Raw genomic sequence first — 19,431 nt, 5'->3', positions numbered from 1 at the left:
TGCTTTTATATATATAGAAAATCCTAAAGACTACACCCCAAAACTGTTAGAACTGATCAACGAATTCTGTAAAGTTGAACAATACAAAATTAACGTGCAAAAATCAGTTGCTTTTTTATACAGTAACAACAAAGTGTCTAAAAAAGAAATAAAATAATTCCATCAAATATCATCAAAACAATAAAATACTTAGGAATAAATTTAAATAAGGAGATGAAAGACTTGTATACTGAAAATGATAAGACTTTGATGGAAGAAATTGAAGACACAAATAAACAGAAAAATATCCTGTGTACTTGGACCAGAAGAATTAATATCGTTAGAATGTTCCTACTACCCAAAGCCATCTATAGATTCAATGCAATCCCCATCAAAATTCCAATGGCATATTTCACAGAAATAGAAAAAAAATTCTAAAACTTTGTGTGGAACCACAAAAGACCCCTAATAGCCAAAGCTATCAGAAGAAAGAAGAGCAAAGCCAGAAGCATCACACTTCCTAATTTCAAACTATACTACAAAGATATAGTAATTAAAACAGTGTGGTCCTGACATAAAGTTAGACACATAGACCAATGGAACAGAATCAAGAGCCCAGAAATAAGCCCCTGCATATATAGTCAACTAATACTTGACAAGGGAGTCAAGAACACTCAATAGGAAAATTATAGCCTCTTCAAGAAATGGATAACCACATGCAGAAAAATGAAATTTGACCTCTATCTTAAACCACTCACAAAAGTTATCTTGAAATGGATTAAAGACTTAAATGTGAGACCTGATGCCATAAAACTTCTAAAAGAAAACACAGGGAAAAAATTCTTCGACATTGGACCAGGCAATTATTTTTTGGATATGACACAAAAAGCACAAGCAACAAAAGTAAAAATGAACAAGTGGGACTACATCAAACTGAAAAGCTTCTGTACAGGAAAAGAAATACTTTTAAAAATGAAAAGGCAACTAACGGAATGGGAGAAAATATTTTCAAAGCATATATCAGATAAGGGGTTAACATCCAAAATATGTAAAGAACTCATACAACTCAATAGCCAAAAAACCCAAACAGTCCATTGTTTTTAAAAAGGGCATAAGAATTCAATAGACATTTTTCCAGAGAAGAAATACAAATGGCTAACAGGTACATAAAAGATGCTCAACATCACTAATCAGCATGGAAATACAAATCAAAATCTCAATAAGATATCACGTCACCCCTGTTAGAATGACTATCATCAGGAAGACAAGAGATAACAAGTGTTGGTGAAGATGTGGAGATAAGGGAACCCTTGTACACCGTTGGTGGGAATGTAAATTGGTGTATCCATTATAGAAAACAATATAGAGTTTCCTCGAAAAATTAAAAATAGAATTACCATATGATACAGCAATTCTACTTCTGGGTATATATTCAAAGTAAATGAAAATAGGAATTTGAAGAGGTATATGCACTCCCATGTTTATTTCAGCATTATTCACAGTATGGAAACAACCTGAGTGTTTGTCAACAGATGACTGGATAAGGGAGTTGTGGCATATATACAATGGAATTTATTCAGCCATGAGAAAGAAGGAAACGCTGATATTTGCAACAACGTAGGTGGACCTTGAGGGGATTATGCTAAGTGAGATTAATTCAGACAAAGGGATACTGTATGATATCACTTATATGTTGAATCTTAAGGCAAACTCATAAATACAGAGGGTAGAATGATGGATATTACACGTTGGGGGTTGGGGAAATGGGATACGTTGTTTAAGGGTACAGATTTGGAACTAGGAGATAAGTCCTGGAGAGCTAATGGACAGCATAGTGATTATAGTCAATACTACTGTATTATAAACTTCAAAGTTGCTAAGGGACTAGACCCTAATTCTGACCACAAAAAAGACATGAAAATTAGGTGAGGTGATAGACGTGTTAGCTAACACTAAGATGGTAATCATATTGCAATAAATAAATGTATCAAATCAACATGTTGTATACCTTAAACTTACACAATGTTATATATCAATTATATTTCCGTTAAAAAGGAATACGAATTACATGGTGTGATTTCTTAATTGGAACTCAAAGAATAACTTTTCCGAAATATTATGTAGGGTGGTATTAAATACTGTAATATTTTCTCCAATTCCCTAACAATGCAAGAAAACCAAAGTAAAGGAAAAGCGGAGAATTTTGCTGCTTCTCTTTCATCTCCCATTGGTTGCACCTCCTTTTTATGGGTTCTTGGTCAAAGGTGACTCCAGGTCCAGGTAGTAAAGAAGATTGTTCATTATAGCTCAGCCCGTCCCTTTTACGATCTCTATTTTTACCTCACGCATAGCACGCCTTTATAATTATTTTCCATTTACTTTTCCATTTATATTTCCAATTTCTGTCAGGGAACAATGAGAAAAAGAAAACGCAAGCCAAGTTCTACAAGCGCCCCAAGACTCCACCTGCTGATTCAAAAATAAAATTGCAGACAGGCGGGAAGCTCAGCCCTACAGAGGATTCTGGGACGTGTAGTCTCGACGCTTCCTGTGATTGGGGCACTTCTGCTCCAGGAAAGCGCGGATGTGTTCATCGCGTCGCTGGGGAAATAGAGTACAATCCAGTGCTGTGCGTGTTTGGAGGCATTTCGGATACCGGAGGGCGAGAATACGAAGCCGCTCCTTTCGTGGATTCTGGGAAATTCGATTCAGGCCGTCGATGTTGGAGTCGGCACTTTCGCCCCGGGGGGCGGGGCAGCGGCTCTTGTTCCTCTCGGGGATGCTGGGAAATGTAGTCCAGGAGCTCCGCGTAGTCGGAGGTATTTCCGCTTCAGGAGATTGCGATTGTGGCCTTCGGTTCTCTCAGGGAGGTGAGTGATCTTTGGGAGCCTGCGGTTTCTTTTAACTTTTCTGATCTGGTCCTGGGATCAGCCGGCCTCGGTCCTCGGTCACAGGGCAGAAAAGCCTCGACCTGCGGCAGAAGGCGGGGTGGAGGGGCGGGGGCAGCCGCTTTCTTTCCCCTGGCCCGATTCTCTGCGTTTGCGGCGGTTCGCAAGTCCTCGGATTGTAGGCGGACCGAAATCGGCAGTTTGTCTCCCGGGCTCTTTGCCGTCCAACCCACCTCCCCCCAGCACCTTCTTTCCACACGCTCTGTTACTTCCTAGCGACATAAGGTTGGATGAGAATTTAATCTTTCTGTGCCTTGGTTTCCTTTTCTGTAAAAAGGGATATTACGAGTACCTGCCTTATACAAGAGAAATGTTTGGGACAGATCAGGCGTGTGGCAGGGTGTCAGCTGTTAATGATATGATAATCAGAAAAGCATCGCTTTCGGTGGAAGCTCCTCGAAATGCCACTGGCTCTTCTTTCTGATCCCTGCCGGAAAGGAGGCTGTGCCTGGACGACTTCTGACCCGTTTTTAAAGAAAATGTGGGTCACCCACAGATACCCGCTGTAGTTTTCCCAGGACCACAAAGTCGTTGTGTCTCCCAGCCTCCTTTCCTTCTCCTGCCCTGGTATCTGAAAAGGGGGGCTGTAGAAAAGAGAGGAGTGAGCCCAGGGCTTCTGGTAGCAGAGCCCCACCGTGGCAGGATTTAGCATCTTCCTTTTCTGTTGCAGTGGTAGAAGGTATTCATTAGTAAATATTTCTGCTACAAAAGCGTTCAGTTACTGTTAAATAATTGTGAAAATATGTAGATCGTGTACAGAGCATGAGTGTTAATCAAAATAGTTAAACATTGAGTCCTAAGTCTCATCCTAAGGGCTGTATAATAATTAGTACATTTAACCTTCACCAGGACCTATGAAGTGAATACTTTTATTACCTCTATTTCAGATGACGAAATGGAGATAGAGAGAGCATAAGTTACTTAAGAGCAGTGGGATTTGAGTCTAGGACTTGCGTTCCTTATATCTTTGGATATCCTTGGTCCCCTAGTTTAAAATCCCCAAATTGGAATTAGGAAACAAAATAGAAAAACAGTCTATCGAAATATTCAACCATAGGAAACTGGCTGCAGAGGAGGCATTTGGCATCAAGTTGTGGAGGTAGGTTGGAATTTTATTGTAGAGGATTTGAAAGCAGGGTTAGTGAGTTTGGGTGTCTTTATAAAAATGTGAGGGCTTCCCTGGTGGCGCAGTGGTTACGAATCCGCCTACCAAAGCAGAGGACACGGGTTTGAGCCCTGGTCCGGGAGGATCCCACATGCCACGGAGCAACTAAGCCCATGCGCCACGACTACTGAGCCTGCGCTCTAGAGCCCGCGAGCCACAACTACTGAGCCCGCGTGCCTAGAGCCCGTGCTGTGCAACAGGAGAAGCCACCGCAATGAGAAGCCCGCACACCGCAATGAAGAGTAGCCCCCGCTCGCCACAACTAGAGAAAGCCCACGCGCAGCAACGAAGACCTAACGCAGCCAAAAATAAAATAAATAATAAAAGTAAATACATTGAAAAAAAATTGAAAGCATTCTCATTTAATCTTATTTTAAATAATATTTATAGTTTATATTCCGATTATACAAGAAATGCACATTCATTGTAGAGAATTCAGAAAATGTAGAGATATGATGTAATGAAAAACATTAAGAATTACCAATATAGATGTACATGTTATAACATATAGTATATGTATGGCATATATAGGACATAGACATATAGGATATAGATGATTATTAACATTTCAGTGCATTTCTGTTTATCAGTTTTCAGTGTGTATTTATGTTATACAAAATTGTTATCAGATTATTCATATCCTTAACTTTTTTTTTTGTAAATTTATTTATTTTTGGCTGTGTTGGGTCTTTGTTGCTGTGCACAGGCTTTCTCTAGTTGCGGTTCGTGGGCTTTACATTGTGGTGGCTTCTCTTGTTGCAGAGCACGGGCTCTAGGCGCATGGACTTCAGTAGTTGTGGCGCACGGGCTCAGTAGTTGTGGCTCGTGGGCTCTAGAGCACAGACTCAGTAGTTGTGGCTCACAGGCTTAGTTTCTCCACGGCATGTGTGATCCTCGTGGACCAGGGCTTGAACCTGTGTCCCCTGCATTGGCAGGCAGATTCTTAACCACTGTGCCACCAGGGAAGCCCCATATCCTTAACTCTTAATTCTGGAAATTTCCAGACAACCCAAAGTATAATATCAATGTAATGAATTCCTGTGTAGCAGTCACCCTACTTCAGTCCTTACTAATCTTGTTGCATCTCCCTCTCCCCATGCACACATTTTTCCCATTGAGTATTTTAAAGCAAACCCAGATGTTGAGTTAGTAGGACTTAAAAATTAATTATTATAAGTTGTTTAGGTACGAAGACCAAGGGAGGGGAGATTGTATTAGTTTGCTAAGGCTGCTGGAACAAGCTGTTACAGCCTGGGTGGCTTAAACAACAGAAATTAATTTTCTTACAGTTCTGGAGCTGGGAGTCCAAGCTCAAGGTATCAGCAGGTTTCGTTTCTTCTGAGGCCTCTCTCCTTGGCTTGTAGATGGCCGCCTTCTTGCTGTGTCCTCCCGGTCTTTCCTTTGTGTGTGTGTGCATGCCCCTGCTGTCCCTGTTTGTGTCCGAATTTCCTCTTAGAAGGACACCAGTCAGATTGATTTAGGGCCCACCCTAATGACCTCATTTTAACTTAGTCACCTCTTTAAATGCCCATCTCCAAATACAATCACATTCTGAGGTCCTGGAGATTAGGAGTTTAACGTATGAGTTTGGGGCTGGGGGGGGGTCACAATTCAGCCCATAACAGGTATTAACAGCAACTCTAAGATTTTCACACATGGCAACTAGGAGAATGTTATTTATATGAAAAAGTTAGAAAGAGTTGCAGTTATGGAAGGAAAATGATGAATTTCCTTTGCTCCTTTGGAGTTGCACTTGCCATAGGGCATGTAACTCTCAGTTTCATCTCTCTCTCCTGTTAGGCTACAGGGTCCTCTGATTCATGGATCTGGTCATATTCTTCTCGGAGTGCCCAGCACGGGGTCGGCAGAGAGGAGTTGTTCAGTAAGTGTGATTCATGCAGCTGCCCAAAAGGGCTACACAGCCTGTGATTAGAGAACAAAAATAGAACGACAGTCTATAACCATATGCCTTGTCTGATACCTCACTTACTTTTGGGGAGATGTAGAATCCACCAACTTTTTCGGAGCGTTCAAAAGTTAATGTATGATCATGCCTAGTATCGTCGTGCTCTAAAACAAATTTCCTTGGAAACAAATGAATTCTTATAAAAAATTGAAGTATAGTCGATTTACAGTGTCGTGTTAGTTTCAGGTGTACAGCACAGTGATTCAGTTATACATGTGTGTATATATACATTTAAAAAGAATCCATCCTTTTTTTTTTCTTTTTTAAATTGAAGTATAGTTGATATACAATGTTGTGTTAGTTTCTGGTATACAGCAAGGTTATTCAGTTATACATATATGTATATATTCTTTTTCATATTCTTCTCCATTATAGGTTATTACTAGAAACTGAGTATAGTTCCCTGAGCTGTACAGTAGGTCCTTGTTGGTGATATATTTTATACATAGTAGCATGAATATATTTATCCCAAGCTCCTAATTTTCCCCCCCCTTCCCCTTTGGTAACCATAAGTTTGTTTTCCAATCGATGTTAATGTTCAATTTTTTGTTTAATATGTAGGGAACATGATGGAGATGATGAGAATAGCTGACATTTGTTGGGCACCTTTTGTGACTCAGTGAATTTCCAATGCTGTATGTGCACTGACTCATTTTTCTTTCATCACAATGCTATCATTATTCTCATTTTTAAAAGGAAGAAGCAGGGAATTCCCTGGCAGTCTAGTGGTTAGGACTCCACACTTCCACTGCTGAGGGCGTGGGTTCCATCCCTGGTCGGGGAACTAAGATCCCGCAAGCTGTGCGGCATGGCCAAATAAATAAATAAAGGGAAGAAACAGTTGTAGACAATTGAATAAATGACCTGGTTGCACAGTCAGCAAGGGGCAGAGCCAGGATCAAACCTCGGCCGCTGGGTTTGAAACATGGCTCCAGCACTTTGTGACTGGATGACCTTGGGCAACTTACTTAACTTGTCTGTGCCTAAGTTTTCTTACGTCACAATATTAATACCTACCACAAAATTAATGCCTACCTCCTAAAGTTTTTGTGAAGATTAAAGGGGATATGATATGGGAAGTGCTTGAAATAGTGCCTGGCACATAGTACCTCCTCTATGTATTACAGACTAGAGTTGTCCTTTATTTATTACCGGGGAGTATGCAATATGAAAAATGCAGTGAGTTATTAAAAGGGCAAAGCATATTTTAGGGTATTCTGTTTTTCCCTACCTTATTCTTTTAATGCTTCAATTCTACCATACAGTTGAACAAAAATGAATAGTTTCAGTAATAACCATTGTTGAAACTTACAACTAACATAATTGGCTGTCTTTTGAACCTAGTGAGTCCCTGTGGGATGATTATATGGTCTCTATTGCTTTAAAAAGGTCTAAGTCTGCACCAGCCAGTATCGTAGCCATTGGCCACATGAGACCATTGAGCTCTTGAGATGTGGCTGGTGCTGAGATGTACTGTGTCAGACACACAAGGGATTTCAAGCACTGAAAAGGAATGTAAAAGATCTCAATAATTTTTATATTGATTGCAAGTTGAAGTAGTAATATTTTGGATATGTTGGGTTAAATAAAATATATTGTTAAAATTAAGCTCACTTCTTTTTACATTTTTTAATGTAGCTGCTAGAAACATGTAAATTACCCATGTAGCTTGCATTGTATTTCTGTTGGACAGCACTGCTTTAAATGGAAGCCTCCCTTTTCCCTCTGAGGATTTGCGTCCATGGGGCATTTACAAGTTACTCTTGCCTCTTAGACCTCCAAGGGCATCTTACAATGGAGAGGAGCAGGGAGCTGGTCATCAGGAAGCCTGAGTGCCAGGCCTAGCCCTACCCTGGGCTTCCCGGCTATTCTTGGGCAACTCAGATAACTCCTTGAGAGGCAGAATAGGATAGTGCAGTGGTTCCCAGACTTTGGTCATATTAGAATCACCTGGGGAACCTGGCAAACACTCTAAAGACCCAGTCCTTTTACTATTTCAGTGAGTCTAGGCTTCTGTGTTCTTTCTTAGCTCTCTGGAAGATTCTGATGCTGTTCCAGTCACTTCCTTTTCACCTGGTTTAGGAAGGAGAAATCCTTGTCCTAAACAGTATGAGATGGCCACACCGGCCAGCTGAGATTGGCAGCAGTTTATTTGTCACATACAGCCTGCGGGAGGAGGACGCTGCCTGCTGTGCCGGGCCACCCAGGGCTGCACTCGGGACTAGAATGAAGCAGCGGGGGCTCCGGGAGGCAGGCTCGGTAGTGAACAGAGGGTAGGGTGACCTTGCTTCCGGCAGGAGGACGTGATAGGCTTCTTTGAACAATTTCGCAGCTGGCACAGAGATGAAACCTGGTAGGCTGAGGACTCAGTGGGTGAGGCTGGTCCAGCTGATGGAGTGAATTGTGTCAGGTCTTCATTTATAAAGGTGACCGAATACAACGTGGAGAGGTGATTGAGAAAGAAAGGTTTTAGTACTTACAAGTCCCCCAGGAACAAGAGACACAGCATGCCACCGAGGGCCACACGAATCCTGTCACATGCAGGGGTCGGGGAGCAGGGAGAGAGGACCGTGCCTTTGTGACTATAGTGGCGGGAAGGAACTAGGTGGAGACATCCCCTGTTGGGCACTAAGTGAGAACAGGCAGGTCAGAGGGCAGTGATTGGGCGGATTATATTATGACCCTCTTGTGCCCTCGGAAACTGGCTTGCAGGGAATGTGTAAGTAACTGTGGTCGACAGTCTGGCCTTGTGATTCAACAGATTTAGGAAGAGGTTAGTAATCACAGATGTCAAACAGCTAATACAGAATCTAAAAACATGGTTAATCCATAGGGGAACTAGCTGGATGGGGCACCTCTTCCCAGGGGAAAGGGCCGTATCTGGAGAGAGCAGAGGAACTCACGGCTATGCCTTCTGGGCCCTGTGAGGCTCAGAGATGTCTTGGTAGCGCTTGGAATTTAGGCCTTACAATAGAGATGCACACCAGAGTTTGAGAACCACTGCATATTGGTCAAGGGCATGGGCCTTGGTGTCATTTTGCCTGGGGTTCATTGCCTGGTGCAGTGTCCTGACTGGACAATGAAATCATAGCCTGGGATGGTGGAAGGGGGGCAAAAATGCAGATATCAGCAACCCACCTCCACAGATTCTGATCTAATTAGTTTTGGATAAGGTCTGAGCATTTTTTTTTAATAAATTTATTTATTTATTTATTTTGGCTGTATTGGGTCTTCATTGCTGCACACGGGCTTTCTCTAGTTGTGGCGAGTGGGGGCTAGTCTTCATTGCGGTGCATGGGCTTCTCATTGCGGTGGCTTCTCGTGTTGTGCAGCATGGGCTCTAGGCGCGCGGGCTCAGTAGTTGTGGCACGCAGGCTCAGTAGTTGTGGCTCGCAGGCTCAGTAGTTGTGGCTCGCAGGCTCAGTAGTTGTGGCTCGCAGGCTCTAGAGCGCAGCCTCAGTAGTTGGGGCACATGGGCTTAGTTGCTCCTCGGCATGTGGGATCTTCCTGGACCAGGGCTCGAACCCGTGTCCCCTGCATTGGCAGGCGGATTCTTAACCACTGCACCACCAGGGAAGTCCCAAGAGGGCTGATTTTGACTGATGCTACTCAAATTGTGATCCAGGGACCAGCAGTATCATCACCTGGCATCTTAGTAGAAATGTAGATTCTTCGTCCCCATCCTTTATCTCCTGATTTGCCCTCTGTCTTGGCAGGGTCCCCAGTTGATTCATGGAACATTAAAATTTGAGACGCACTGGTAGTGAGAACTGACTCAGGACTTTTTAACAAAAAATATTTTCTGTTTCCCTCTGACTTAATTACTCGTCCTTCAGATATCATATACCTGCATGGCTCTGTCTGCCTTAGTTCAGGTCTCTGCTCAAAGGTGAGAGAAGCCTTCCATGACAAAAACTTAATCTGTACCAGCCCCTCCTTCCACCTCTTCCTATACCTTTACCCTGCCTTATTCTTCTTAAAAGCAACTCTCACTATAATATCAGTGTGTTACTGCCCTTGTACCCCATTATACTATCAGCTCCATGAGATCAAGGTCTTTGCCTGCTTTGTTCACTGCTGTATCTTTCAGATCTAGGCTCCTTGGCTGGCACAGAGCAGGCTCTCAGTAAGTATATTTTGAATGAATGATTCGGGAGATAAATCGCGAGGCCCTGATCTACATGGTGCGTCTTTCAGTTCTTCATTCCAGCAGTCATTCTGTGAATCTTTGTTGAGTTCCTGGCAAGCGCCTGTGGCAGCATCCTAGGTATTGGGGACACAGCAAGAAACAAAACTCCCTGCGGGACAGATGTGATGAATGTAAATGAGCAAAATACCTAGTAGGATGTTAAAGAGTGATACGTGCTAAAGAGAAAAGAATTAAGCAGGGATGGGGGGTCAGAAGTGTTGGGATGTCATTAGGAGATTGAAATTCTCTGTAGGGAGGAACTGTCTGAGGAGGTGACATTCAAATAAAGAAGGACGTGATTCTTGGTGTGGCCCTGGTAACAGTCTCCCTGGCCCCAGCCCCTTCCCCTCAGATCTCCCATCTGCTGGGAGAGTGATCTGTTTCCAACACCAAAGGAATCTTCTGACTCTCCCTTCCTTTGCTGCTTTCCTGCTGACTTGCCGGTAAACTGGGACACCCGTCATTATGGTTTGAATCCTGCCTTCCTGCCCAGCTTTTTCTGCCTCTTGTTTGTGTTCACTTACAGTCGTAACATTTGTTCTCTTGAGGTTTTTCAGAGATTCTGCTTCTCTCTGGCTAATAGAACTCAATCATCCTCCAGGGCTCAGATCAAGCCACATTGATGTAGAACCTGCTCCAAACAAGTGTGGACCCCAAGGCCCATGACTTGTGCTTCTAAAGTACCCAGTTCACTACCCTGGTACTTAGCAATGTGCAGGGCAATCGCTGGTTTCCTAATCACTAGACTGTGAACTTGAGTAGTCGTATCTTTTAGTCTGATTTCCATAAATGTTCATTGAATTAATACACTCATTTTTTAATGAAGAGTTGACAAGTTATCCTGTCTAGTGCTAATCATGCAGGCAATTAAATAGTTGTCATTCTCAGTGTTTTGATGGACACACACTGTGGATTTTGTAACAGGAGTCTCTTTAGACATTGACTTTGAAGAGTGGGAATCACCTTCCTAAGATAGTATTAAAAATCCAGAGGCCCTTTTCCTTCCAAAGATGACCTTGATCTTGCAAATATTGTGGAAGACCTAGAAGAAAAACTTGGAAATAAAACCCCCGCTCTCCAAATCCTCCCAAGTGGGACCAGCCTCAGAATTTTGCCTCTCAAAGAGACCTTTGACCAACTAGTCTAGTCTTTTTATGTGCCTCTGCTGGAATGAACCTGTATGGGGCGGGCTCATGTGTCAGGACACTGACATTGACACTGACTGCTAAGTGATCACTGTGTTACAGGCACTGCTTTAGGTGCTTGGGATGTAAAGCTGAGTTAGTATTAATCCCAAAACAGATAGTGATTTACTGATGATCCCCTTTCCACAGAGGTAGTGGAAAGATCTCCCTGTAAAACACTTCTTACTGAGCAGAAGTCACTGGACAAATATAGAGTCAGAACAAGGTGAATTCCAAATCCTGCAAGGATATCTCTTCTAAGATTGGAAAGTTTTACACTGCCCTTTTCCATACAGGGTTCTTCTATCTCGAGTAGGACTAGCTAATAATAATAAACTAATAAGTAATTAATGAACCAATAATTAACTAATACTAATCTCTTAATCTGGATATTTTACTCTCAATTTGCACACTCCCCAGAATCAGAATCATACTCTGACAGCTACGAGAACTTGTATTAGGGCCACTGTGTGTGGTTGGGCAGGTCGTTCACTGCACCGGGGCTCTCGGTTGAAGGCATAAGTGGCGTCTGGAATCCTGCCCACGTCTGCTCATCAAGCCGTGTGCGGTTGCAGCCACCCAAAGGCAGAGCTTCCTTGACTATTTCATGTAAAGCAGCCCTAGTGAATGTTTAAGCTGCCAGATACTGTTCCACATGTTTTATGTAGAGTCACTTAGACTGACTAACCTTCCTATAAGGTTGGTATTATTACAATTATATTACTATATTATATATAATTATATTATTATATAGATATATTATACTATATATCTATATAATATATAATTATAATATATTGTATTATAATTATATAATTATAATAATTATTGTTATTATTATAACCATCCCTAATTTACAGATCAGACCTTGGAACTAAGTAGTAGCAAGTTGGAGGTGCCAGGATTCAAATACTGGGGGTCTGATTCCAGAGTCTACACCCTTCCCAACCCTGTTCTCATCTCCTTCAAGCAGATCCTCTGGCTTCAGAGTCCTCTCCCTGTTTCTATGTCAGTCTTTTATCCCTAGCTCTCAAGCTCTCGTTTCTCTCTGCATGAGACCTCAGACTCCCATCTGTTTATTTTTTTCTTTAGAAGCAGCAGAGAGACAAGATCTAGAAGACTGGCTTCTTTGTGAGAGCTGGATTCAGGTTCCGCCCCTGCCCCTTGACCTCACCAAGCCTCGGCTTCCTCATCTGTTACGTGGGAACAACGGTCGTCATCGTCATCATTTATTGAGAACTTGGTAAAATGCCAGGTACAATGCCAAGGGCATTTAGCTCATTCATCCACCACAGTAACCCTAGGACTGACATTCTTTTGTTTTTTCTCTCCTTGTTATAGTTGAGGAGAGGCACAGAGGTGGAGGTGATCAGACTGGAGTCACACGGCTAGTACACCCCTAGCTTCTTCACAGGTGTGTGGGAGGTACCTTAGTGGAACAATGCGTGCCAAGTGCTTCTCAAGGTCCCTAACACGTACTTAGTGCTTATGTAATGTTAAACATTGCCGTTTTTGTTGTTTTTATCATTACTATGATTAGCTTGTTAATTTAAGTGGCATGTTGACTAACTTACTGTTAAATCACAGGATTCTATTAATTTTTCTTCATCTCCATGATAAGAGTGTTTTTAAGGCCCTACTGTTAACAAAGTCAAATTATCAAGGTCTTACATCTTTGAAAAAGCCGTCATCCACAATATCAGATTCATAGAGAAAGTAGAATAGTGGTTACCCGGGACCGAGGGGAAAGGGAACGGAGAGTTAGTGTTTAATAGGTACAGAGTTTCAGTTTGGGATGGTGAAAAAGTTGTGGAGATTGTTAGTGGTGATGATTCACAACAATATGAACGCACCTAACGAACTCTACACCTAAAAAATGGTTAAAATGGAAAATTTTATGTGATGTATATTTTACACAGAAAAAAAAATAATCAATGTAATCTTAAATATTACTGCAAAGGCATCAAATTAAATATGACAAACCAAGAGAGAATAACAGATATTGCAGAGGCTAAAGGTGATTTTCATACAACAAAGCAACAGCCTTTTAAGGCTCCATTGAAGCTATTTGTGAGGACAAGTTTTATGTTACTGAATATTACCTGCTTTCTGCTGCTACTGAGAAATAAGGTGCCCTGAAAGTGTTCTTTGAACTTTCTGCCTACTTATTTAATTCTTACAACAATCCTATGAGATAGCCGTTGTTAATCCCTCCATTTTTACAGATGGAAGAATTGAAGCACAGAGATACTAATAATTTGTCTAAGATTTTACAGCTAATACGTCACAGTTTCATGAACCTAGACACTTGGCCCCAGAAATTACTCTCTTAAACTGGGTACTTTACTCTCAATTTCCGCCCTCCCCAGAATCAGAATCATACCCTAAGAGCTACATGAGCTTGTATGAGGGCCACTGTGTGTGGTTGGGTGGCTCGTTCACTGCCCAGGGGCTCTTGGCTGAAGGGGTGAGTAGCATCTGGAATCCAGCCCAGGCTTTGCGCATCAGGCCACCCTGAGGAAGTGGCACTGTTGCTGCTTCACAGTAAGCAGCCATGTGGGTCAGTGACACCCTTGGCCAGACTCTGACGGCTTTTTTCTCCTTCCCCCGTTGTGCCTGCCCAAGACTCAGCGCTTCCCCAGAAGGAGGAGGGCAAAATGACCAAGTTCAAGGTGAGTTGGGCTTGCCCTTCTAGGTGTTAACTTGTCACCTCATTTCTCAGTGATAAGACACATTCTATTTCTCTTTCTTGGGAAAGATTAAAGAGAACAGTAGGCGTTTGGGAAACTCTTCCCAAGAAGAGGGCCGAATGATCCCTACTTTTTATTTTTGTTTGATTTATTTTTGTTGTTTTATCACCTTTTGTAATTTCACAAATAAGAGTAGAACAGGAAAAGTCAATAGCAACGAAAAAAATCTCTCACGTTATTACTGTTTCCCTTACAAAACTGTCTTCATTTTCCCATGTTCTTTTCCTCATATGTGTTCATAACTGTATATTTTTAATTCCTGTAGTATAAACCTCTCAAATTATACCTTTTCTAATTGATATTCTATATCCCACATCTTTAATGGCAACATCATATTCCCTTGAATTTGTGTACATTGTGTGTGTGTGGCGGGGTGTGTGTGTCTCATAACTTTTCCCCATTCATGGACATTTAGGTAGTTTAGAATTTTTACCATTTTAAAGAACACTGTAGGGGCTTCCCTGGTGGCACAGTGGTTAAGAATCCACCTGCCAGTGCAGGGGACACGGGTTCGATCCCTGGTCTGGGAAGATCCCACATGCCGCGGAGCAACTAAGCCCATGCGCCGCAACTACTGAGCCTGTGCTCTAGAGCCTGTGAGCCACAACTGCTGAGCCTGCATGCCACAACTACTGGAGCCCGCGCGCCTAGAGCCTGTGTTCCGCAATAAGAAGCCATGGCAGTGAGAAGCCCGTGCACCGCAACAAAGAGTAGCCCCTGCTTGCCGCAACTAGAGAAAGCCCACACGCAGCAACGAAGACCCAACACAGCAAAAAATAAATAAGTAAAAATAAATTTTAAAAACAAAACAAAACACTGTAATAACAGTTTTCCTAATACAACCAATTTCCTCAAAAGGGAATTTGGAAGAATTTGCCATTCTTTGGTCTTAATGTTCTAGGTACTCTAAATTGACAAAGTACATTTGCTATGCAGTACCTCGGGTATTTTGTATGTAGAATATTCCAAAATGGCAGAGTGTACCAGGATCTAACTAACGCTTCATACAGAGAAAATATTATTAGATATTTTCATGTAAGAAAGCTAGATTGTTTCTTACCCATGTCTGAATCATATCATGTGCATGTTTTATTTATTGATTTATATTTTTTATTAACATATTAATGAATTTTTTCAAAGTACTAATATACTTAATTTTAAAAGTACAAAAGGACCTGTACAGAGACTTCATTTCTTAACTGCATTTAGTCTCAGACCAACCTTATGAGGCCGAACTTGGTCTCCTCTGCATTTTAATGACAAAGAAACAGGATTGTAGAATTTATGAAAACTGCTCAAGTTCACATAGGAAAACAAAGATCCAACCGATCCAAAAAAGACTCCTAGGATTTTTACTTGGATAAAGAGAGACAAGGGAAAAGAATTCTCCACCTGGGACTTAACCTATTCTGTGGGGTGCCTAGTTGTCCTGGTGGGTGGAAGACTCCATAGATGATACTGTCCCTACCATAGATCACTCTCAGTGGCCCCTTCTTCTCCATGACCTCTGTTGCTCATATAGGGCACTGGATGTGCAGGGCTCTGGCACTGAACACAGTCTTTGTATGAAAAGTTAAAACAATGCTGTATACGAGTGATTCTTAATTATGGGCGATCTTACCCTCAGGTAACATCTGGAAACATTTTTAGTGTCACAGCTTGGGAGTGCTACTGATATCTAGTGTGTAGAAGCCAGGGATGCTGCTAAACATCCTACAGTGAACTCAGCAGCCCCCTGCCCCACCCCCAACAAAGAGTCATCTGTCCTCAAATGTCAGGAGTGTCAAGGATGCTAAAGCATGCTGTACCCAAAGCTGTTCAAGAACAATAGCAGAATGTGGGTGAAAATATTTATAATACACACCCTAAAAAAAAAAAACTTAAAATCTCGAATAGGAATTTTACAGAATCCTAAGATAAAACCCCAATTGGAGTATGAGCAAAGAACATTAACAGGCAAGGTTCTGAAGAAAAAAATGAAGATGGCTAGTAAATATGTGAAAATATGATGAACGTATTAATTATAAATAAGTACAGGTAATCCAAATAAGTTGTTTTTTACTGATAAGATTGCCTAGGATTTAAAAATATGGTTATATTCAATGTGAATGGTTTAGAGAATCAGGGATACTTATATACTCTTGGAGGAGGATAAAATAGGGGAAAAGTTGAAAAGAAAATCTGCTGTTGTACATAATTATTTTGAAGCTGCCTATTCTTTGACATTGCAGTTTTTACTCTTTGGAACTTATCCTAAGAAAATAATTGGATGGGAAGCAAAAATCTATGTAAAAAGTTGTTCTTCTCATTTATTGTGAGAAGAAGAAAATCTAAAATGTAAATGCGTTATGGGAAATGTTTAACTATGTTATGGTAAAATTGACTCTGGTCCCAGAATCTGGAACCACTTCGTACACATCATCCCCACTTTTCTCAGTGCTGCCCTTTCTCCAGGGGACCTGCGTTGCAAGGTTCAGGTGGAGTGTGTTTGATGTCGTAGGAGGCGGTGACCTTCAAGGACGTGGCCGTGGTCTTCACGGAGGAGGAGCTGGGGCTGCTGGACTCTGCCCAGAAGCAGCTGTACCAGGAAGTGATGCTGGAGAACTTCCGGAACCTGGTCTCAGTGGGTGAGGAAGGGCACTCTGGGACTGAACATCGGATCAGCCCCTGTGGTATTTATTTACGTGTCCTTGAATGGGCAGGGCTTTGGCGCTCTTGAACTGGTTTCCGGTTTTCTAATCAGCATGAGACACAGAGATGGCGTTTTCTAGTCTTTCTCCCCAGGCCAAAGTGTGTTTGTAAACGAACTGTTAATTGACCGCATGACTGCTGTATGTTTTCTGGCTTTTCAAATTGTGGTCGTCTCCAATTAGTAGGTCATGACACTCTTTAGGGAATCGAAATAAAATAGGGTAGAAGATATCAGAGCCCTTGGCAATAACTGCATGTTGCAGTAAAAACTGTGGCCTGTTGCCAAGAATAGTGTGAGAAATGGTGAAAAGGGTGCGATGAAAATAATGTTTTCCTGTAATTTATACTTAATGTCTGCCTATCCTAGGTTTTTGCATAAAATGTATTTCCTCCCATGGGTCATAATTAAAAGTTAGGAAAACACTGATTTTGATGTCCTGAAGACAGTGCAGTGGGAACCACAGTTTTTCTTAGTTTGGGCCTCTAACATATTGATTTTAAATGTTTGTCCTTGCCTTTTTTGCCGGGCATCAATCGTTCACACCAGATGTAATATCCCAGTTAAAGAGAGAAGAAAAGCTTTGGATGATAAAGATAGCAACCCAGAGCCATCGCTCCTCGGGTGAGAGCCGTGTGACCCTGAGTCTGTCCTGCTTCTTGTTGCCTCCACAGCTGTGACTCTGGTCCATGTCAGCACCTAGACTGTGGATTACTGCCTCAGTCTTTGTAATGCTCTCTCTTCTGCTTTGCTCATTCACAGTTAATTCTCCACTCAGAGTGACTCTTTTAAATTCAAATCTTGTCATTTCTCTGCTCAGAACCTCTTATAGCTTCTTACTGATTCAGAATAAAATCCCATTATTGAAAGTGGCTTATGATATCCCATATGCCCATCAATTTTATAGTCTGGTTTCAAAAACAACTTTTTCCCTTGGCCATGGGGTTGGGGGGGAGCAGTTTAAATATTGACTCCTACTTGAAAAAGGAAAAATTTTACACATACAGAAAGAGAGTATAAAAATTTCAGAAGCAGGCAATCCATAGGCCCCATGGCCATCTTTATACCCTGTGCTGGTTTTTTTGGCCTTCTGAGTGATTTTTGCCATGATTTTTTTTTTTTTTGGCCACACTGCATGGCTTGTGAGATCTTAGTTCCCCGATCAGGGATCAAGCCTGGGCCCTTGGCAGTGAGAGTGTGGTGTCCTAACCACTGGACTGCCAGGGAGTTCCCTGATTTTGTGATCATCATGATTTTCTCATCAGCAACATCCGTGTAGGTGCCCTGCATCTAGTGAAGCCTTTCAGCTTCCCAACAACATGGCTGTTTCCACTTTCTTTCACGTGATGGGTAACTTACTTGAAAAAGCTCTTTTACTTTTGTAACATGGCTCTAACTCTCACAGAGATGTCAAACTGGGATTTCTTTATCCATTCAACATGTACTTACTGAACACTGTATCAGACAGTGTTCTGGGAGTGGTGATAAACCAGTGAATAATACAAAATGCTTGTCCTCATGGGTATCGTATTCAAGTGGGAGACGACATAAAATGAAAAAGATTAAGGACGTATGTAGTATGTTGGATAGGAATATGTGCTGTGTAAAAACAAAACAGGGTAAGGCAAATGGAGATTGCCAGGCGTGTAGAATGGATAGGGAGAATTTACTATATGATATTGTATGGTAAAAGAGGCCTCACTGATAAGGTGTTATTTGAAGAGACACCTGAAAAGAAGTTAGTAGCAAGCTATATGGCTAATCGGTGGAATAGAATTCCAAGGAGAACGTAACTCTTCCGGTCCAATGTTGATTTCGAGACTCTGTATTATGCCCTATTTATTTCCTCCTCGCGAGTTCTTGCTCTGTTGTAAAAGATAACCTTCTAATTTTTCACTCTTTTTTTTTACCCCTGGTGGTTGTAGGAACTTTACTGTTACGAGGTTTTAGAATAATGTATGTTATTACAGTAACATACTAATTTCAAAACTTGGCTTTGATTTTTTTTCCAGCTAACCCTTTCAGTGTTGGGAAAGACCTGGCTCTGTGGCCAGGGGAAGTAAAGTTTACAGCCCATTTGTCTTCCTGAAGGATATTTCCCAGCAGGAGGCAAAGAACCACTCTCTGCTTATACTCTGAACTTTAGGGCCTTAGGTGATAAGGTATTTCTCCCAGACATGTATCTTTCCAACTTACTCATTGCCTCAAAGTCTCCTTCCATTGGAGTAAACTTCCATTAAAATAAAGCAGAGGTTTTTCAACGTTGCCTGGGGACATCCTCTGATAATCTGTCTAAGGGTCTTACTAGACATTTTGAGCATTTTGGTCAGATGTGCATGCAGTAGGCAGAATTATGTGGAAGCTGTTTATTAGCCACCTGCTACAGCAAAGAAGATAAGGTTTTGAGTAAGGTACAGCTTTGTCTTTCTAAACATTCCCTAGGAGGTATTTTTCTTGCTCTGTAGCCATCAGATTTCTAATTTATATCTCACCTATGAAACTTACTATGACTCTAAATGGATTCCACTAATGTGTAGTGAATGACACTACACATGTCTTGG

At 41.7% G+C, this 19,431-nt stretch overlaps 1 protein-coding gene across 17 annotated transcripts in view; it reads left to right on the top strand.

The window, feature by feature from the left end:
• ZNF45 (zinc finger protein 45) overlaps positions 1-19,431 on the top strand; it is a 30,975-nt gene that overhangs the window by 8,822 nt on the left and 2,722 nt on the right. The window contains exons 2-8 of one of the 17 annotated variants that reach the window (XM_082438669.1): positions 2,389-2,849; positions 5,893-5,974; positions 12,524-12,674; positions 12,773-12,845; positions 14,057-14,103; positions 16,682-16,854; positions 17,400-17,494. In XM_082438669.1, the coding sequence (XP_082294795.1) occupies positions 14,089-14,103; positions 16,682-16,854; positions 17,400-17,494 (283 nt within the window). In that variant the 5' untranslated portion in view covers positions 2,389-2,849; positions 5,893-5,974; positions 12,524-12,674; positions 12,773-12,845; positions 14,057-14,088. Of the gene's footprint in view, positions 1-2,388; positions 2,850-5,892; positions 5,975-10,148; positions 10,185-12,523; positions 14,104-16,618; positions 16,855-17,399; positions 17,495-19,431 lie in introns of all 17 variants that reach the window. The other 16 variants (XM_082438665.1, XM_082438668.1, XM_082438664.1 and 13 more) reach the window with 16 other exon arrangements.

The sequence above is a fragment of the Balaenoptera physalus genome, assembly GCF_965194825.1.
Source record: "Balaenoptera physalus genome assembly, chromosome: 19".
NCBI classification, from domain to species: Eukaryota; Metazoa; Chordata; class Mammalia; order Artiodactyla; family Balaenopteridae; genus Balaenoptera; species Balaenoptera physalus.
This window is presented reverse-complemented; position numbering and strand designations above follow the sequence as displayed.